General features: G+C 45.3%; 1 protein-coding gene across 2 annotated transcripts in view; it reads right to left on the minus strand.

The window, feature by feature from the left end:
* zeb1b (zinc finger E-box binding homeobox 1b) overlaps positions 1-22003 on the minus strand; it is a 58250-nt gene that overhangs the window by 13244 nt on the left and 23003 nt on the right. The window contains exons 1-2 of one of the 2 annotated variants that reach the window (XM_035998103.1): positions 3738-4029; positions 3490-3636 (exon numbers count right to left, since the gene is read on the minus strand). In XM_035998103.1, the coding sequence (XP_035853996.1) occupies positions 3490-3636; positions 3738-3747 (157 nt within the window). In that variant the 5' untranslated portion in view covers positions 3748-4029. Of the gene's footprint in view, positions 1-3489; positions 3637-3737; positions 4030-22003 lie in introns of those variants that run through there. The other variant, XM_031298260.2, reaches the window with a different exon arrangement.

Genomic DNA, 22003 nt, shown 5'->3' on the forward strand with positions numbered 1-22003 from the left:
GAACAACATTACCGGACCGCCCACTTTCTCCTCCTCTCTTTCCCTCGCTCCTTTCTCATCCTTCTCTTCCCACATCTCTGCAACATGATACAACGGTATCCCATGATGCATTTCCTGCCCTAGCTGACCTTTGCCCCCACCGTTTCCTGTGGTTGTGCATCCAGACCCGTTTGTAGGTTCTATCTTGGATGGGAGAGACATCAGCGATAAGGATTTGCACAAACAGCTCAAATATTCCACAGTCATTAGTGAAGATGATGTGCGTTATCTCCCATCAACAGGAGGGAAGTCGGAGAATACATGTGAGGTATTTCCAAATCTAGCATGATTTGCTTATCCTTGGCTTAGTGTTATCAAGTATTTGTGTTGTGTGTCTCCACTGGACAATCTTCCTCTGGAGATTCTTCCTTTCCTGTCCAGAAGGGTGGCTCAGTTTTAACCTCACATGGTGACATAAGGCACACAGGAATGTAGGTGTTGCTGTGTGTCCCTGTTGCACAAATGATCTAAATGGATATGAGACCGATTCTTAGGAACATCAAATATCATCACTGCATGTCAGGCCAACAGTGAGGAAATAGTAGTTAGTGTCATTGTGCGTGAGAGCCTAGCAACTTCACTGCTGGTTGGAATAATGCAGTACAGCACTCCACTAACAATCTTAGGCTATATTTCCATGCAGTTAAACCCAGTCTTTTGCTGTCATTTAGTGCCATTGCAGCCTCATGATATCAAAGCTCTCCAGGTCCACCCTGCATGTAATCATGCTCTTCAACTCATCAAATGTGAAGGAGAAGCCCTCCCAGGTCAACGCTCTCTCTACCTTTCTGTCCTCCGGAATTAGTCAGCCTGTTCTTAGAGGAAAACAGGCTGTAGTTTACACAGACATTGGGCTGCTCCGCCACTACATAATCATTTAGGAGTGAATGAGTAATGACAGCGAGCAGGGTGCCCGTGATACCATATAATCAAGAGGAATGATGCAGAACAAGAGAAACAGTGAGAGAGAACGGGAGTGTTAAAAAAAGAAAAGGAGGGGAGGAAAGGAAAGGAAAGATGGCAAAGCACTGAAAAACCACCTTTTTGGTTTTGAAGCACGGCCGTCTCAGGAGCTAGGGTGTCAAGGTTTTAATTTGAAGCAAACTTGGCTACGCCGAGGAGAAGATTAGTGGGTAGTGGTCACTTTTCAAGGCTGCACCAGAGACTTCTCTGTTCTCAGGAGTGAAACCAACAGACGGAGGGATGAAGGCATGAGAGAGATGAGAGAAGTGTTGGTTTAAAGGACTGTGGCCTTCCCCATGTTTCATCAGTCCGACTTAAAGTGACAGCAAAGATGTTGCTTGATGTGTGATATGAGGGTTAGAGACAGTGAGAGAGCAAGAAAGAGAGGTGTGTGTGTGTGTGTGTGTGTGAGCACTCATGAGTGAAGTCAAAAGAAAATATGGCTGATCAGGCATAACTGCGGAGCGCAGCCAGCTCACTGAGCTGTTTCAGTGTAACTCATGCTTTTGAAGTGTTTAATGTTCACGAGCCCTGGCCAAAACCAATGACATTATTCTTCCTCCAACTTTCCCTTTATGCAAGGAGGTACAGCTGGAGAGCAGTGATGAAAATGACAGCATCGTCTGGGGAATAGGTGGTTAGACCTGTGGTTGCAGTGTGTACACGTATGTGCAACCAAAACCGTGCAACTGAAACTGACTGAACTGAAACTCATTTGAGAGGAATTTCAACAAAAAAAATCCCTCCCTTAACTGAAAGTGATAGGTCGCTGGACATTTTCGCATGTGCTAACTTGACCTCTTGCTAAATTTAAGCCCCCCCCCCCCACCACCACCACCACCACCACCACCACCACCTCGGTCTCACACATCCCTCACCCATGAAAAATCCAGCCAAAATCTGCAAAGAGCAACACCCTAAAATAAATATTCTTGCGGCTGAATATCTAATTACATTTCATATGGGCCTGTCACAGTGTTGCACATACTGTACTTGGCACAGGTCCGAAACTAACAGTGTCACACACACACACACACACACACACACACACACACACACACACACACACACACACACAGATTTATATGCACGTGCAGCATGAGGTCAGGAGAGCAGCGCAGAGGCCTTGGGCCCAGGTTGAAACACCAACATCCTTCAGCACCTGCAATTGTTGTTTTGGAGGGGGGAGGGGTGCAACGTCAGCCCTTCCTGTGGTGGTGAGCCGCCTCTGATGTCACTTCCACATGGTTTGAGGTAAAAAGAAGTTCACGGCTGCCCCTCAAATGCCCACCAGTGACATAAAACTCTCCACTGGTGCTTTGGTTGCGAGGCTATTTTCTGTAGTTGAAGGTCTCTCCCTCTGTTGGCATTGTCTTTGTTTAATATCGTGCTTCCTGCCTTAGTTGAAAACCCACCACCTGTAGTACCTGTTTCCTTACACTCTGTGTTTCACAATGAGACAAAAGCCTGGTACTTAACTGTGCACAGACGTCAGCGAGGCATTTCTTAACTTAGCCTGCCTCACGTCAGCTGTGGCCAAAATGAGACAGCACCAGTCGAACAATTAATGTCACAACAATACATAAAGAGGCTGCATGATGTTTGCATTCATGTGCTGGAGGCATTTTAAAAGTAACGCTCTTATCCTGAGCAGATAGGAATAATTATCACGTTTAAAGACACTTGCCAGCCTAACAATGGCAAGACTGACAGTGAAAGGAGACTATGAAAATATACATCTTAAGACGTAATTTGTTCTGATACGGAAAAATGTGTCAGTGTAATATAGATGATACTAGTGGCATGAAACCTTACTGTGCCTTGTCTCAATAAACTGGCACTTGTCTAAAGACAAGTCTGGCAAATAGTTAATTAAGTGCTGTTATCCCCCACTGGCATCATGTTAAAGCAGAAAATAAGATGAAATGAGCACTGGCTGAACTTTTTCACAATGCCGAAAAGTGGAACACAAGTCACAGAACATTGAGTAATTGGTGGGTAGGAAGAATAGGTATGTATTTGCATGGTTCACTGCAGCTGTGTTTAGGGCTGGGTATCATTCAAAAAATGTCGATACCGATACCGTGACTTTGATACCGGTTCCTAAACGATACTTTTTTCAATACCAATTTTATAAAACAAAGAAATGACAACATTACGGCACAAATCTTTTTATGTATTTTACAGCTCCGACTACGTGAGACCCGTCTCTGTGTAACGTAGAGATTTTCCTGCGTGCGTCTACGACGTGTAATGGTAGACAGCCAATCACAGACAGATTGACAGATCTTGTTAGAAGCATGCTGCGTGCTCATTGGCTCACTGACTCTGATGAGATTTACTCCTTAGGTATTGAATGACGAGGCATTTTTCGATAGTCGATACTTTAGAGGCAATTCAGTTGGTGCCTAAAAGGTATTGAAGTACCCAGCCCTAGCTGTGTGATAATAATAATAATACGTCCTTTGAGTGCGCGTCTGATCTCACCCCCGTCCCAGCAGCGCTCCCTGGGGTGCTCGTCGTCTGGCAGGGTGCTGTCGCAGTCGGCCAGGCTGCCTTCCTCCTCCACGATGTGCAGCTTGTCCTCGTCATCCGAGTCTGAGCCGGCCTCCACCACATTATTGTAGTTAGTCACTGTGCAAGGAGACATGGAGGACAGAGGTTAAAATGACTGGTCAGATTAGGTCTGTCTTTTTTTTAAGTAGTCTTTAAAGGAGAGTGAACAGCTTACACACATTTAGTCATTTTTATCCTTGATAAAGATAACGGGAGGTGGACTGTATGTTCTTCTTGAAAATGAGCACTGAATGCGAAAGGCCATGAGTCGGAGAGGTTAAATATATGTCCTATGTCACTTAAATGTCAAAACTATTAAAGGGAATGGATGAAGGAGGAGGTGGTAAGGAGCTGGAAACACCACTTAAACAGCCTAACTTCAATAGATGAGATTTAAATGATCCCCATGGGCAAATTGGGTTGTTAAAGCAGGAGAGGATAAAACAGCTTGGGCACTAACATCAGAGTGAATGAAAGGCTATTAAAAAATACTTTAAGTGCTGATTTTTGGTCCATGTATGCAATTGAAAATGTAAGAAAGATATAAATCCTCAGTGAAAACAAACTGTAACAAGAGGCTCTGTGTTGCCGAGAAACAGAAAAATCACACTTAGTAAGTTGCAGACACACATACAGTACCAGTGTTTGAGATCATTAGATTACAGGCTGAAGTGGTGTGTGTGTGTGTGTGTGTGTATGTGTGCTGTGTGGGAGTCAGTGTGACCTGGACGGTTGTGTTATGGGCTGAAGGAGCCAGGAGACACAGAGACAGCCAGCCTACAGAGAGGGTTATTACGGGGAGTAAATTTTCCTGACCGACTGTCTGCCTCAGATGTGTGTGAGTGTGTGTGTGTGTGTGTGTGTGTGAGTGTGTGTGTGTGTGTGTGTGTGTGTGTGTGTGTGTGTGTGTGTGAGAGAGTGTGTTCCTGTGTCTTCTTTTCATTTCCACCTCGTTCCTCCATCTCTCAATTCCACCTGTGTTACTTCCACCCACTCTCATTCCATCCCTTATGCTCCACTGAGAGAGCTACAGATCCTCTTGGAGGCCAAATCAATTCTCCAGTGAGAGCAGCCCAGTCAGCAGAGGGCCCGGGCTGCAGCACTGAAACTACCTCTCCAGCTACTTTATCTCACATCATACACACTGCACATAGCGCTTGCACATACATACACACACACACACCACATGCATTCACTCGCTGAATATGCACTGCCAGTACAAAGCACCTGAACTTTTTTTTTCTTTCTATCTTCACTCACCCCCAACCCTGCTCGCCCACCTCTTTCTGAAGTGGCTGCTAATGTCGGGAGGAGGCGTTCCTGGGAGAACCATGATCCTCCGTTTCAATCAATGAGAATTGTTTTGGTGAGGTCTCTCCCTTTCTCTCCGCATTGTGCAGGTCATTACAAACCGGGTGGTATTCACGCACACTCGGTAGACGTGCAGGGTTCAGGCTGAGGGGGAGGCGGGATGAAGGAGGTGAGGGGGCGGAGCGATGAAAGGTGGTGGAGGAGGGAGAAGTGCTGTTATTTGGCGAGTTGTTTGCGGGGTCAACACCGCTGTGCCACAGCTGCGAAATCCTACCAGGGTTCATCAGAAGAGCTATTTAATTCTCAACCTCTCTTCACTCTATTCCTCACTCCACAATATAATCTTTTTTCCCCTTTAATATGATGTGACCGCCACCATATTGTAGTTTTCAAAAGATACATTCAGAGGTGACGCACATCCTTTGTACCTGGATTGCTAATATATGACAATTGAAGCCCTGGGAACACTCCCATTCAAATAAACTAATAATTAATTGGATTTATATGGCATTGAGAGAGTGTATAAACTAGTCTGTGCTTGTTCCTTTCTCCCCTCTCCCTTGTCTGCCTTACACCAACTCTCTCTCCCTATCCCTACCTCTCTTTTCTGTCAGAGAGACACTGCCAGGTGATGTATTGTCCGTTCAGCAGCCCAAACAGGGTGCAGCACTTCATTCTGAAACAGGAGGTGATTTGGGACGAGTCTGAGAGGCTGTTTAGGGCCACAGCCACTCAGGTGTGGAGCTGAGGTCAGCGATTACAAAGGCAACACTCTCCGCCGGCAGTGTCAAGAGAAAATGATCAAATATAAAGCTGTAGAGAGAAAATCAATGTGCTGGTGTGTGCAGACGGGACAATAAAAGTGGGAGCTGCAAAGTACAGCAAAGGGGGTGAGAGAAGGAGTAAAGGAGGACGAGTGGTGTTGGCGGTGGGGGGGGGTGAACGGAGACGGTCTTGCTGTGCCAAATGGTTGGCGGTGTTGAAACAAAAATGTGTGTTCCAACAGGAGATGTAACACCTAGCATCAACAAAGGCTGCAGTCCCTTCTGGCTTGACCGGCTGAGCGTTTGGACAGCTGGCCTCATTAGCGCTAACATGCTAGCACACAACAGGAGGACAACTCCTACGCAGCTGAGAGAGAAAGCATTGGTAGGTGGAGGAGGTGAAGCGCTTACTTTTTAAAGTTTGCTTTCCTCCATAGGATGCAGTGTGTTGAACACCTAAGAAAATAATAGTCTGTAACCATGGTTTGGGCTTTAAGTTAGTCTGTAACCCCTGGCCATAGGCCACACCTTTACAAAACCCTCCCACTATGTATCTGGGTAATAGGGCAAAAGCAACGCAAGCCCAACAGCCTCAACATAAAATGAAAAACATTATCCACATCACATGATAAGCCAGGCCTTTACCTCGGAAGACCTGATGCATCCTGGTCCCAATTCCAACTGTTATTGATGGTAGCAGACAAACTGATATGAAACGAAAGCCTTCAGTATGTTATTTACTCTTCACCTACACATCTTTTTAACATGCTACAGATATGTGCTGTAGCTGACCAAGGCTGGAGTAAATGACTGAAGCCAATGTTGCTTGAATTTCACCACCTAACCATCACTCGTCACCCTCTTTCCCAGAGTCTATTGAAAGACAGTGCCAGACAGTCCATGTCAGCCACACTTAAATATGCCTGCTGGAGAGAGGGCTGTGTTGTTATGACACCTGCCAGGCTGTATCAATTACTGGCAAAGGAATGGGCGATTGGGCGGGTTTACTCCCAAAGCAGGCCCAACGTTACCCCATTGGAGGGGATCACCTTGGCAGACATGTTATCACTGATCTGTCAGCACAGAACATCAAGCGCCATGTGTCCCTTGACACAGGTTCATTTTGTGGATTCTGTCCTGTAATTATGTAAACTCGCTGGCACTTATTTTAGGCCCATGCTATTTGATCCTGACCTGAGTGATGAATAAGAGACATTAGGAACTTAAAATCACAGTGGAGTCATGTTTGTACAACAGCAGATGGCTTGGTTTGTACTTTCACACTAAGGCGTGCCAGATAGGAATGGCAGTATCTCAACCTCTGTAGGAGTGAGCTATCTGTGCTCTGAGGCCCTCAAGGTGTGAGTGACTGGCTTAATAACTGAGCTTTAGATGAGGACACAGAGAAACATATATATCCTGTGAACAAACACATTACCATCTGAAGTGAGCTTTGTCTTGATTCATTACCTTTGTAAACCTATACGTCTTACGTGCAGGCCAAGAGCCCCATACCATAATGTGTAGGAGGTATGTCTGGAATGTCCAACCAAAACACTTTTCTGTGTCTTAAAGAGACAGATCAAAGGGTGTGCGCTCCCTGCTACTAATTTCAGCCAGCTGACTGACGTATTCTGAGGTCTGCTCTAGTTGTTCTAGTTGTGATTGGACATATTGACTCATCATAGGCAGCAGCCACTATTTGTCTGCCCTTCTACCTATCTTCTCTCTCTATATTTAGCCTTGGTACAGGCTCCCTCATTGAGGTACGCCACTTATCTCATTCAGAGCTCAGGGCCAGGCAGGCAGCGGTGAAACTACCACAGGCATCCTTAAAGAGTACAGACCCTGTCGTCACAGAGTCTGCCCTTGCGGCTCTACAATGCCATTTTCTCAGGGAAGCCAACCACTACAAAAAACAAAACAAAAAACAAGCTCGAACCAAAGTAAAACAAAGCCGTGCCATTCAAAACCTCAAGTATGCCGTCTTAAGGTGAGGTGCCTCATTCAGCACTGGGGTAAACGCTGCTGGTTTAGTTAAAATAGGCTTCCTCCCACAGAGTCAGGAAGGTCAACTCAAGTGCCTATAACAAAACAAAAGAATTGGAGATTTTTTTCATGGTTGGTTTGTTCGCAGGCTGCCTCAAACTTGCTCAGCCAATTTAGGTCAGGCAAAAGGCTGTTTGGTTCCAGTAGTTAACAGATAGAGCTGTGGACACATAGCTGTATCCCTTCACACAGTCAGTTAGCTAGAGAGGGCACTAGGGGTCCCAAGAGACTGTTTCCTGACAGCTAATGCCAAGTCCCTCCACCACAAGTGTCAGCCAACCCTACCAGAAGACAGTCACATCTAGGACCAGACATGTCTTAAGACAGTTACTCCCTAGATACACAGCAACAACATTCAGCTTCAAAAACTCCCCAAATGACATCCAGTGACTCTTACTCATTTTTCTAAGTTAGGCTGGGAGGGTAAAAAAGCAGAAGCACTGGCATGGACTTGAGGTAAAAATAGTAGTCCTGAGAATCAGTCACTTTTGATGCAGTTCTGTATTTCTGTGTGCCACAGCTACTAGAGATGTAAAATGCTCCATTGATAGTCAGATGTTCTACTAGGCAAATAACAATACACTGCTAACAGACAATCGGTTAAGATTATCCCATCAAAGCACTTTGACAACCTGTGGAGCAGAGCTCTTAGTAGGAATCATTTCAGAGGTGAGCTAGAAGACAATGGGCTCTTGTCTTCCTTCCTCGCTGATCAAGGTTTTAGCACGTGAGCTAATGGGCCTCCGCAGGTCACTCATCTCCCATCTGATGAGCACTTTCCATGATAACACTATTGCTAATGGGGGCTATTGTTCTTTTAATAAGCATGATGACACTTTCAAGTGTAAAGGAAGTCAGTGGTTGCTAATGAGGGTTAAGAAAAGCAAGAAAAGGACTTAACTGCACCTCAGAGATGGTGGAATGCTTTTCAAAAAAAAAAAGACCAAAACCTTTATTACTCAGGGTTAGTCCTGATAGTGCTGCTGTGCCTCAATGACACCCAGATAATAGGCTGTATTTCTACTGAGGTGAAGTCACAGGCTGTTCTGTGTACCAATCATAGTGTCGCTAATGAGCATGGTGATGAGCCACACACATTCTGTTACACTGGGCGTCCTCGGAGAGTTGCTGCATCTGGCGCCTCTCAGCTCTTCTAAATAAGGTCAGTGGGCTGGTAGGGACCGGAGGGTGTGATCATACCACACACGCAATCCACAGCAATGCCCCGGCCACCAAGTATACCCTTGTCTCCCAACCCATGTTTATGTTGGAGGTGAGACAGCCCCATCAAAGGTAATAACAGTGGTACACCTAAGTGAGAGTGAAGAGTGTGTGTGTGTGTGTGTGTGTGTGTGTGTGTGTGTGTGTGTTCTGTATGTTAAGCCGTTAAAAGGCATGCTTGGCATGTAGAGGGCTTTCAATCCTTATAGGTGGTCACTAGGATTGGGCATTGAGAACCGGTTCCAACTAAAAAATTAGGATTCCAATGGAATAGTTTTTTTCATTGGAATGGTTTTGAATCCGATCATCAGTTCCAAATGTAACACAAGTAACCAAGTTTTGGTTTCCGTAACGACCACCGTACTTCCAGGCGCTTGTTGTGTTGCAGCCATGGAGCACAGTAAGCGGCGCTGTAAAGTGGGGCTTTATGTTACCTTGTAAAAGCCTGGTAGAACTGTAAATCACCTCTAAATCAAAATAAAATGTTTCTCTTATCTGTGAAATAAGCACGTGAACCGTTTCAACTCCACCCCTCAAGGAATCGAGAATCATTAAGAACCGGAATCAAAAGGAAGAATTCGGAATTGGAATCAGAATTGTTACAATCAAAATGATGACCAACACTAGTGGTCACATCACCTTGGCTGCATATCTATCCCATAAAGCCATTACGACCTATTAGACCTGTGGTTCCCAACCTTTTTGGTCTGAGGTACCCCCATAGCCCTGTCTGATAAACTTGTGTACCCCTTCATCGATTCACAATGTATGTTCTAAATGTATAACACTATTCCTTATGTAAAAGTGGATAGCTTAACATTCAACCTGTTTAGTCATTACTTTCAACAAGTTATTTCTACCATTTATTCATTATTTTGAGCTAAACTTTTGTGCTCGCTGGCTTAGTAGTTACATAACTGCAACATGTAGTGTTCAGGTGTTACAGTTGACTTCATGTTAATATGTGGATATGTTCTTCCAATCAAATTATATTCTCTATTTTTTGAGCTACGCAATCTTTCTACGTACCCCTGGCAACAGCAGAAGCAACCCTGGAGGTACCCCTAACCCTGGTTGGGAATCACTGTATTAGATGATTAACCTAACAAAAAGTCCTGAAAAAGTCTACAAAATGTCCACAAACACATGCACCTAATGCACCCTATGCTACCCACTTAAAGTATCAGTGCACCATCCCATCCTCCCTTCGTCCAGCATGAAGAGGCCTGCTCCAGTTCTCCAACACTCAGCAGGTCTGTGGTGAGAGAATGCCCACCCAGTGACCTAGTCCAGCTATACACAGTATAAGCAGGTGACTGAGAAAGCAGTGATGTAGAAGGTGGGTTAGAGGCAAGTGAGCGGGGGGATACAAAAAAAAAAAAGAAAGAAAAGAGAGGAAACACCTGCTGTAGATTCTGGTAAGCCCAGATAACCTGCAGCCATGCTTCCTTCTGCTCTCTCTTTAATCTCTGTTCTGTTTTTGTGCTTTTTTTACGGTTGATCTGTCACCATTTTCTCCCCTTTAGACCCATACACCAAGTAAAAACAAACTACGTTACCTGAGCTCTACCATGTTTTCGGCTTAATATTATTCACACATGATTGCACTGGAAATCACCTCTAACACAGAAACAACACCCTGTTGTTGTTTCCCTTTCTGTTAGTGGCTGTTTCAAGTTAAGTGCAAAACCTCTGTAATACCAGGCTGGCAACCAAACACAGACCTGCTTAATGTTACATTAGCCTCCGTCAAACCTCATTGGAGTGTCGCAAGCCAAATGAAATGTCCCTGTCACCTCTGCTGTCAGACTCCATTCAGGCTGCAGTTATGGACTGATAGCTTTTGAAAGCTGCGCAGTGGTATAATGGTCTTCTTCCCCTTTATTTTGCCAGTTTGTGTCTAGGGTTGACATTTTGAGTGGAGGCTCTGTGAGGATATTATTAGAGCAACTGCCTAAAAGGTATTCAGCCTGTTTAAATGTAGTCAGTTACATCAGTAGCATCAAACTTCATTTACATAGCTCGTGTCCTTTTCCTCCAACCACTTCAGCACTAATGACAGCAACGCTGGGCCGCAGATACTGTGTGAGCCCACGTGTGAAAATCATCCACTCATGCATCACGGCTGGACAATAGGCAGATGTATTCAGATGTGTGATGATCATTTGTCAAGTGGCAGGCCAAACTGTTCTATGTGTTATCAGACAACAGAATCCAATTTCACAGCTTGATCCAACTCTGTCATAGATACACACGGGTCAGACGGCTGAGCGCTTCCAAGCTATGGCTAACTTGCTGCAAATGCAACCAGTCCTTCTTCACGCCAGGGGTGGAGCCGGACGTTGTAAACATTCAGGTCATCACATCATTTGGGAAAAACCTGATAGTTGCCAAGGAAAAGAATCATCCTGTAGAGCCTACATCCTGTCTTCATCTTTCTGTAACCCGAACACAACAGATGTTGAGAAGTTGAAGTCATTTTAAACCTAAAAGATCCAGGGCTTTTCATGAAACATTTTGGTGCTGGTGCTCTAGAAGCCACCCTCTTGCTCCGCCACTGCTTTCTGCCTATTAGCACTGCACAGTAGTGCAGGTTCCTAATGTATGATGTATCATTAATACTACTAATCTGTACATTTTTTACGAAGAAACAGGTACAACGACAACAACAAATCTAATCCCATCAACATTTGTTATTCTGACGTGTTTTCAAACCTCATATTTACTTTGCATGATTTTAGTTTCCACACTGTGGCATCATGGCCTAACAGCTGAGCTGGGGCACGTTGAGGTGTGTGTATAAATATATACAATGAGCAATAACGGTGTTATCCAACCTGCTTGTGTGCAGGTCTATATTAGGTTAGTGTAGCACAGGGCTGTTGCATTTTAGGAGCAGGTGACTGGACATTCCTGCCTGTATTAGGCTTGACAGTTTACTGTGGGGGAGTACAGAGCAGGGAGAATTACACTGGCCTACGAAGAGGGAGGGGGAGGCACACTGACAAACAATTCTCCAAATAAATCTCATTAAATCTTGCTTACCTGCAAGTATACCTCCGATTTATCACCGGCATCAGTAAATTCAACCCAACACCTCAGTTCATTAAGGAGACGGAACATCGCGGTCATCAGCACTGTCACATATTTACACACGTCAACTCTTCACTCGAGTCGAGACTGTGTTTGTTATGTAGATTAATACAAACACGGGGCAAAGAGGGCAGAAAAGGTAAACGGAGAGGAAAACGGTGGCAAGGTGGGAGGAGAGGAACTGCTAATGGCTTAAAAAGACAAAGCTGGCCTGTCACATACGATGCTCATCTGAACTGATGGCTGCCCCAGGGAGGGAGTGTCACAAACTGTCAGAGAAAGAAACACGGAGAGAGCACAGAGGAGAGACGGAGGCTGGGAAAGGGAGACAAAAAAGGTTGGAAACAAGGGTGGCTGTTGCAAGAGGAAAATCAAGTGATAATAAAATGAAAAAAATAAGAGACGACAAGAAAGCGACAGGAGGAAAGAGAGATAGAAACTAAAAGACAATATTTACATTGGTGTGTGCATTCTCTGGTTGCCTGCCCCTCAGTAAAGGTCGCCTGGTTGACGCTGTGGCTCTATGTGACAGATGTCTCGGTGAGGGGACAGGCTGTAGGGCAACAGGCAGCACGCGCACACACACACACACGCACGCACGCACACACACACACACACACACACACACACACACACACACACACACACATTTGTACACACATTCACGGACAGGTGGAAGTGCAGAAATAACCCTTTTTGTTTATTGGTTACATCTAATTTTACAACCGTTGCAAGTTCCCCATTTATAGCAATCAGCAGGTCAGCACACCTCAGCAAAGCCGTGGCCCAGATCCATGTTGACAACCTACTGTGCCTTCACTAATTCTGACACTAACACGCAAAAGTGCAGCGAGAGCGCTTCTTTTTTTGTAGAAAATCCTTCTCTTTGTGGCATTTTGACAACAGCTGACCACTCTCTCATTTCTCCAGAATGTCAGCTCGGTCACAAGACACCCGAGGCCAACCCCTGACACACACACACACACACACACACACACACACACACACACACACACACACACACACACACACACACACATTATCAAACACACTGCCCGGGGATATTGCTCAGAAGTCACAGTGGTTTCTTGTTATTCATGTGAAGCAGCGAGAGAAAGGGGTTAACGCCGTAAACTTACATCCACAAAAGCTCTTTTGTCACCTCAGTCCTCCACATATACCCCCCAACCCCCCATTACGTCCTTTCCTTTCTCCCCAGGCAAAGTGGCTTTTCCTCATGTGATCAGGAAGGGTTAGCCCCTTCTCCCCACAACACCAGCCTCCAGGGCGACTACAAACTGAAGAGCAGTCAACCAGTAGCATTCACACCATTACCCTGCTGTTAAATGACCATGAGGGCGGATTATAGGCGGCCTGTCGGATGGACAGCTACACATTTTTTCTTGCTAAACCAGGTGGGACAGAAAGGGGGTACATTTGTGTGTGCATATACACATGTTGCAAGACCTCACCTAAAGTCTGTGTAAGGAGGTCAAATTAGTCCACTGTGCCCCCTCGCCCAGCTCAACACCTCCTCCCTTCACTATGACTGTACTTGCAATGACTAACACGTGAACTATGATTTGTAGAACAGGGGTGGACAGATGAAAAATCACAGGCTGAGTGAGCAGTGCTGTTGTTAATGCGCTTTCTCAATGCAGTGCTGAGTGGTGAAATGGCTGAGGCAGCAGGTAAACGCAGGCCGTCATGTATTGATGTATTGATGGGCCCCCGTTTTGTCCATTACACCCAGAGGTGCTGGGATGGTGCGTAGGCGTGCGTCTGGTTGCCACCGGCCCAGGAGACCATTAGTTCGCTGTGTCAGAATTCGAAGGGGAGTATCGACAGTCCAGCTGGGGCAATCAATGGCCGCAGATCTCTCACTCCCCTCTGCCATCTATGGTAATGGGCCTAAACACTGCTGCTGTGGGACTCTTGTGTACTCCGTTATATCACCTCCCTTAGTGTATCCCAGCACTGCAAACAGGAGAAAATGAAGTGTTGCTTTTGAGCTTCGAAGGGCAACGCAAGTGAGTCAGCCAGACTCAGATTCAATGCTTAACTGATTAATTGTGTGAGAATAGTTTGAACTAATACAACTGCCAACAAAAGAATGATGTTACTTTCTGACTGGATGCAAGTTACAAACAGCTGTCTCGTCCTTAATTTAGCTTAGTCATGTTCTTTTCTGCTCTGGTCAGATGCCGGCTGCTGCTCCCTGAGGCGGAAAGATGGAGGCCAGACCAGAGTTTCTCGACAGCCAACAGGGTGGGACCTCCATTACCCAAGCACACTGCAATCATTGGACAGGACTCTCGGGACTATCCCATGTGATGTCACCCCTACTGTGAAGTCATTCAGCAGGGAACAGCCAGATGTTTTCTGGGATAGAGCCTCCCCTCTTTTTTATGTCAAGTATCCCCAAGTAGAAACACTTAAGATGTGTATCTGATGACAGTTTTGTCCTAGGGGCAAAACCTACATCTTTTAAGATTATGGCTGTCTATTTTCTGGTGAAATATTGACTTGTGCGTGGGATCTCGATATTTTTTACTTTTTAAAACCACTAAATGTAGGAAAATATCCCTTTTGGTCAGATGGGACAGATTCATAGGGATGCAGTGACTTGCTCAAGGGCACATACTTTAGGCAGAGTTTCGCCAAGGACAGCAAACATTAGCGCTGATACAACCAGTCACATTACTAGTGCATCCGTATACTGACACATCTCAGCTGTACCGTTGTAAGGGTAGGACTCTACGAGAGCTACAACAGTTTTGGGGTAAAACCAGCGTGGATAGAAGAGGAGCTTGCTCTTTGTCTCTTTGACTCTACGGTGGCTGAACTGGGTCAAACAGAGCTGTGTTATACCCCTGTGTGCTCCCTGTGGTTCAGGGGGAATTCCATTGGGAAGTGCATGACCCTGAACACTGGCCTTCCTGTTCAACTGTCGTGATGTGCTCTGTAGCCGAGAGGAAGATTAAAGAAAGACAGATCTGTCCAACGACTAACTCTTCTTGTCACACCACAAGTGTGACTTACTTCTGTTGATGGTTGTGTTAGAGCTGACTGTATATGTGTGTGTGTGTGTGTGTGTGTGTGTGTGTGTGTGTGTGCAGCTGTTGTCATACAGATCAGTGATAACAGTGGCTTTTAATAAACTCAGAAGGAGTGTGTATGTGTGTTTGTGTCTTAGAGAGTGTGGGTGTGGGTGTCGGTGTGTGTAGCTTGCTGAAAGGCGTCCTGGGCGTGTGATTGATGGGAGCTTTAACGAAGTAAACAAAACACATGCACACACACACACACACACACACACACACACACACACACACAGGAGGTGGGTGGAGAGAGGGGTGGTCATATGCAGCAATGCTCAGCTAACATTATTCATCCTGTGTTCATCTGTGTGAGCTGAGCCCACCGATCCCCATATTAATGAGCCAGGGAGTGTGTATTAGTCACTTTATTTACATGGCTACACACACACACACACACACACACACACACACACACACACACACACACACACACACACATTAAGGGCTGAGAATGGAGGCAATTTAGAGCATTTGTGCTTTTTTCTTTCGCCTCTCTAATTTTTTTCCCTCTTATATCGTGGACTTATTATATTTGTTATTTGGATGATGGGGTGATTCAGAGAAAGGAAGGCTGGGAGAGGGCGGCTGAGAAGGAGAGAATGGAGGGAGAGAGCAAGCAGGGAGGAGGAGAGGTTATTTTGGAGTCTCTGAACTGTAATCACCACCTACAGCTGCTTCCTCCCAGGTGCTCCAACTGGACAGCAACAGAGAGAGGGAGGGAGGAAGTAGAGAAGGGAGAACAGAGAGAGAGGAGCTGGCTCTCCAGAGGAACAAGAAAATACTCATGTAGTAGAGGTACTGGCATTTGTCTTGTTTATAATTAGCCTGAATTTCCATGTATCACTACATAACTAACCTTAACCGCATTCTAATATCACCATTTTCCACCGCAGACCGATTGCAGTGTGTTTCCACAGATCTTCTCCTGCTGAGCCCCTGCAGGCAAGGGGAAGTTTTATCTTAGGAGCAGGAGGAAGTTGAAGGGGCTATCACAGAGCTGACACAACACTTCCAGTACCTGTCAGAAGAAGACAGGATGGTGACTTTCAGAGGAAGCGAGTGAATGGCTGTGAATTATGCCAGACAGAATGTGACTCGCACAAAAACAGCCAATGAGCTACAGGTGAGACCGAAGAACCAGTTGCTTTTTGTCCATGTGTGACCTGGTCTACACATTTGTTCTCGTTACATTGAATTTGCCTAAAATGAATGAATGAATTACCATAGTCGATGTATAAATGTGTGTAGAGTACATCACATAGAGCTACAGTGTAAATCTATACTTTATTCCACAGGGTAATACCGTGCAGGTGCATGTCTAGGTTAATCTGATAACCTAACACTATTAACTCATTAGCTTGCTCACTCCATCCCAGGTCCACATAATGAACTGATGAGTCCTGACTTCTTCCATGGCAGCCTCACTGTCCAACTGAAATGGGTTCAACATGCAGGACACAGCAATAACATGAAGGGCCCTATTTTGCACCCGGCACAGCGCAGCGCAAAGCCCGACGCAGTTGTCAGTTTCCCGTCCAGCGCCCACGTCGTTTAAATAGCAAATGCACCTGTGCCCATCTGTGCGCCCATGGGCGTGCTGGTCTTACAGGGAGGTGTGTTCAGGTGCATTCTGGGCGTGCTGGTCTTACAGGGAGGTGTGTTCAGGTGCATTCTGGGCGTGCTGGTCTTACAGGGAGGTGTGTTCAGGTGCATTCTGGGCGTGCTGGTCTTACAGGGAGGTGTGTTCAGGTGCATTCTGGGCGTGCTGGTCTTACAGGGAGGTGTGTTCAGGTGCATTCTGAGGGTATTGCTATCTTGAGGCAGCAGAAAGTGATCGCGCCATTGACCAACAAAAAGTCAATAACGCAGCATTTCATTGTTATTTTAACAGCAAATTAGTAAAATGCTCCTAGGCTCGTGCACAGCACACGCACACTATGTTTGTTACACATACAGGGACACACATCAGCACACAAACACGCAGAAGAGTACAAATAAAAATATTATGGTGCAAATCCGTCATCATAATGGTAATGGGCCAAGGCTCCAAACGCGCCTGGCTTTTAAAGGGAATGGGAGATGATCTCTGATTGGTTTATTGCATGTTACGCCCAAAACACACCTCTGATTAATGAAGACACTAAGTACAACCCTTCTGAACCATGTGCTCGGCGCACGGACCCTTTTTTCCACCGTCAAACTAGCAAAAGTGGATTTGGACACGCCCTAAATACACCTGCGCCAGGCGCTTCACGCTGTGCACTTAGATCGTTAAAATAGGGTCCGAAGTCTTAGTGGACTTAACATTTTAGCAGCTTGTCATAACATAAGATCTGCATGTCCAATTTATACAACAATTGGGACTTTGAAAGCACCATGAAGTCTTACAGGGTGTCACTCACAAGCACACAAGCTTAAAGACTCACAAACACAAGTGTAGGTACATGGAAAACATACATAAAAATTAACCAACAAATGCATTACCACTAATGTCCCACAGTGCTTCACCTATGAGACCCATGCAAAATGCTCCACTATGAGGCACAATCACACACCCAACACCCACTCACAGTTATAGGTGTTGCTGTGTGAAGAGGCCAGCAAAAATACATCCTCTGATGTTTCACATGCATTATAGCAAAACCTTCCACAGTTGCTCACCAAGCGCCTTGTGTTCAAATAAAACCCCTCCATAAGGAAGGTTGCGGGTGTGTCCCTGTAAGTCATCCATGGCAGCCTCCCATTATTGTCCAATAAAAGCAGTCGGCGCCATGTGAGCCGTACATGTCACCACCAACAGCTCCACTGTCTGCTGCATTTCCAGCCTGCACATAGTAACATGGCGGATCCAGCAGCAAATCTGGATTAATAACATCACTATAGTGAATACACAAACCTCCAGCACAGACTAGATTACAGCGAGAGATAAAGAGAGAGAGATGGGGGGGTGGAAGAATACCTGATAGACACGTGAAATCAACAACGCATTCTCGTGTATAATGTTTAGGAGGCAGCCTGCCTGTTTAACTCTGAATTACCAGCACAGATTGGGTATCCTGTAGGGGATCGACCGATACTGTTTTTTCAAAGCTGATACCGATACCAATCATTAGTGGTTAATGAAGCCGATAACTGATATTTGGAACCGATATGTATTTACAGTGAAAATGAAAATCTTGAGGTCAAAATTAGGATATTGAAATGTTACAAACTCCAACACAACACTTAGTTTAAATGCTTTAAGCAATTATTTAATAAATGAGAAACTTTCACCATAATCCCCAATAACAGAGAGTCAGATAGTGTTGTGGGGGGGGACATGAAGTCAGACTCAGTGGTGAGATAAACTGAAGCAGAGGGACAGACACAGAGCTGTAGCAGAGCCAAAGTACAACACTTTTTAATTCATTCACGTTATCAGTTATCAGGAAAATAAAACGTGATACAGATCATCTGCTAACTGACAAAAAAACGGCCCGATAATCAGCCAGGCCCGATAATCGGTCTATCACTAGTATCCTGTACTAAAGACAAAACAAACAGCACAGCAAAAGATTCAAAATCTTAGGAAATAATTTTAAGCCTCAGGTCGGGCCTAAATGAGTCATTACATATATTTTTGTAATGTGACATTGCACCCATCAACTGACAAAAAAACACACAAAAACTCCCCACAGTGAAATGCCCGTGCGCACACATACCCCATACCCCATACAACCATCAACCCATTCATGGTTGAATAAAAACAGCGTCAATGAAGCTGCTTTTCAAAAAACACCAAAGGTTAATCGCGCAACATTGTCATCCTTTTAAAACTAGCGCTCTGAGCCTGGCCAAACAACCCTGGCTGATAAGCACGCTGGTGGCATCAAAGCCTTTCAGATTATAGATTACCATCAAATCAGCTGGTGCTCTGCTGCGATGGACAGGCACCTGCTACTTTACTGTAATGCCCCTTATACATGGGGCTGGTGATTAGTGTGTGTGTGTGTGTGTGTGTGTGTGTGTGCGTGCGTGTGTGTGTGTGTGTGTGTGTGTGTGCGTGTGTGCGTGTGTGTGTGCGTGTGTGTGTGTGTGTGTGTGTGGCTGATCTGGACCTCTATACACAATAGTTTTGTTCATTAATGAGAGAGGTCTCTGTGAAACAATAGGATGGTGCGTGATATCTGAAAAAGCTGGACTGTTGTTTTAAGCTCTGATTTTTGCCTGGCCGTGTGTGTGTGTGACAACATGTTTCTGCAGATGCCAGCTTTTTTTTTTTACACACATCTGAGGGTTCATATACTGCACATCTGGTCTGTGGTTATGTGTTTGTATTTGTGCAGCTATGTCACCTCAGTGTCATTCTAACTGACTATAATTAGTGTCCGGTGTTTATTTAATATACAGTGTTACAGTGGCACAGTGCCAGCCCCAGGCCTTCCAAAACACACGGTGACAGTAGTGCCGTTTGCAGCCTCTCTGCCCCCGTCACTCTCCTCTGGCAGCAGCACTGTGAGGATTAAAGGAAAGTCCTGACCTCCTCAGCCACCTCTCTTTAATGCCTCCGCTCATTTTAAATGGCTCCTCCAAAACTAACTGGCTGGATTACTGCTCAGGTGCTCACCCAATCCCCCGCCTACCTCTGCTGAACATAACACATATTTTGTGTACACACACACCATATGACACAGAAAATGCATACAAATGCAAAGATGCAATAATACACAATAGAATCTCTCAGTTCCAACAATCATCAATGATCTTTGTTTGGTCTGCAACACATTGTACCATTTATGTAAATGGCTTGAGATGCTGCAAGTACAGTCCAGTGAGAGAGAGAAACTGTAAGGATGACAGTCCACACATTCAATATACCTGTCCCACACACGCACGCACGCACACATGCACGCATGCACGCACACACACACACACACATACGCAGACACGCACGTGCACGCACACACACACGCACGCACGCACGCACGCACGCACGCACACACACACACACACACACACACACACACACACACACACACACACACACACACACACACACACCCCTCCCTACACTCTCAAAATTCCACCAGCGGGGCAGAAATGCTCACTCCTGTCTGTCTCCCTGCCGGAGTCGCTGGCGTAGCACTTTTCTCCATTTTCATCACCATTTTTAACCTTTATCTCACTCCTCTCCTCCCATCGTCTGCTGCCCTCCTCTCTTTATCTTTCCTTTTTTCCCCCCAAACAAACAGGCTCCTCACAGGGAAACAAGGTTGTAAAGGTGGGCGATGCTGATATTGCTTGGCCTGTGTCTGTGTGTGTGTGTGTACTCTACATGAGATACTATATAAGAGAGCCTCAGGGCTTATATCGTAAAGACGATTTTGGCACACTGCCAGCTAAATGGCACTGCTGGAGGCATTTGTTTGCACATGTGTACTCTGGGAGTGTGCGTGGTATTGTTTTTGTGTCTTTGTGCCTCTGTTTTACAGTATCAATATTTCAAGATGATTGCAAGCTTCCTAAAATGAGGATGTCAATGATTTTACCACATTCTTATGCCACTTTGAAAGTAGCTTGAGACCAAATTTAGAAAACAATTACTAGTAAGTATGTGAACATGGATCTAAACTGAATACAGAGTGGGTTGAATTCTCACTGGTGTACCAAACAAAATATATATATTTACATGTTTTATGACATCAGAAAAATACTGCTCAAGACGTACGTACAGACTTTTTTTTTCTAACACCCATACCCCTGTATTGTACAGCCTCACCATATGGTCTGTCTTGTCACAAACTGGACTCACAGGTATCAGAAGAGCCCCACCATGCATATTTCATTCACGCCCCACCCATTAGTTATGTACGGAAGACTAGGTAGATACACTCGCACTGCGGCCGTTTGTCTTTCTAATGGAGGGGGGAACAGCAGCGGCTACAGGCAGAGAACAACGCTCATGCTCCTTTAATGGGAATGAATAAAGGATGAGTCGAGACTCAGACACCAGGTTAAGACGCTGTTTAGCACCTCTGGCCCAGTGCCCGGTGTTGGAGGCAGGGATGGAGGGAGGGAGGGAGGGAGAGAGAGATGCTAACGGGAGGACAAAGAGAGGGATGAGAAGAGGACATCAGGTAGAATATCAGGTTAGACTGATGAGCTGGTGGCTGAAAGAATAGATATATTGGTGGCTTACATTTAAGTGCAACATGGTGTAAGATGAGGATATTTTGGCAAAGAGATTCACTGGATTTCAGCGACCACTGTAACTGAATATATAGTGTTCAGAAGCTGTACAGGGATTTCTTTCCACAGTAAACTCCAGCTAAGTAAGAAGCGGAGAATGCATTCTTGTTGACACAGAGTCTGGTTCCATACGCCTCCACAGACCTCATTTCTTTGATCCACCTTGGGAGAAAATGAAAGGCATCGAGAGGGAGAGAAAAAATCAAAACAGGGAAGAACAGGGACCAGAGAGGAGGGTGCATTTAAGGAGTGCTGTTGGTAGGAAGGGACGAGTGGCAGTGGGACACTGTGCCATGGCAGCGCAGCTTACTCAGCCATGTTGACAGGCGTCCTTCGGTAGCCATTGTGGGCTGGGAGAGCAGAACAGGCTGTGGGACGCAGGGGCGATTCCAGGATTTTTTAAGTAGGGTGGCACAGGATGGTCAGTGGAAAAATCATCTTAGAAATACTGGATAGGATAGAACAACACAATGTAATTCTGCTAAATAAAACATTACATTCATTATTAGTTTGACTTGTTTTCATTTTAAACAAATTGTTTATCTGAATACAATACACATGTTCTATGGGCTCAGTCTGCCACTTTAAAAATCAAAACTATTCCAGTGCTGGTTCCATGGTATCAGAATTTTGGATAGTCGTCATGGGAACATGAATTGGTCATGTGACAAGGGCTGGGAA

This window comes from Sander lucioperca, chromosome 23 (genome assembly GCF_008315115.2).
Source record: "Sander lucioperca isolate FBNREF2018 chromosome 23, SLUC_FBN_1.2, whole genome shotgun sequence".
Taxonomy (NCBI): domain Eukaryota; kingdom Metazoa; phylum Chordata; class Actinopteri; order Perciformes; family Percidae; genus Sander; species Sander lucioperca.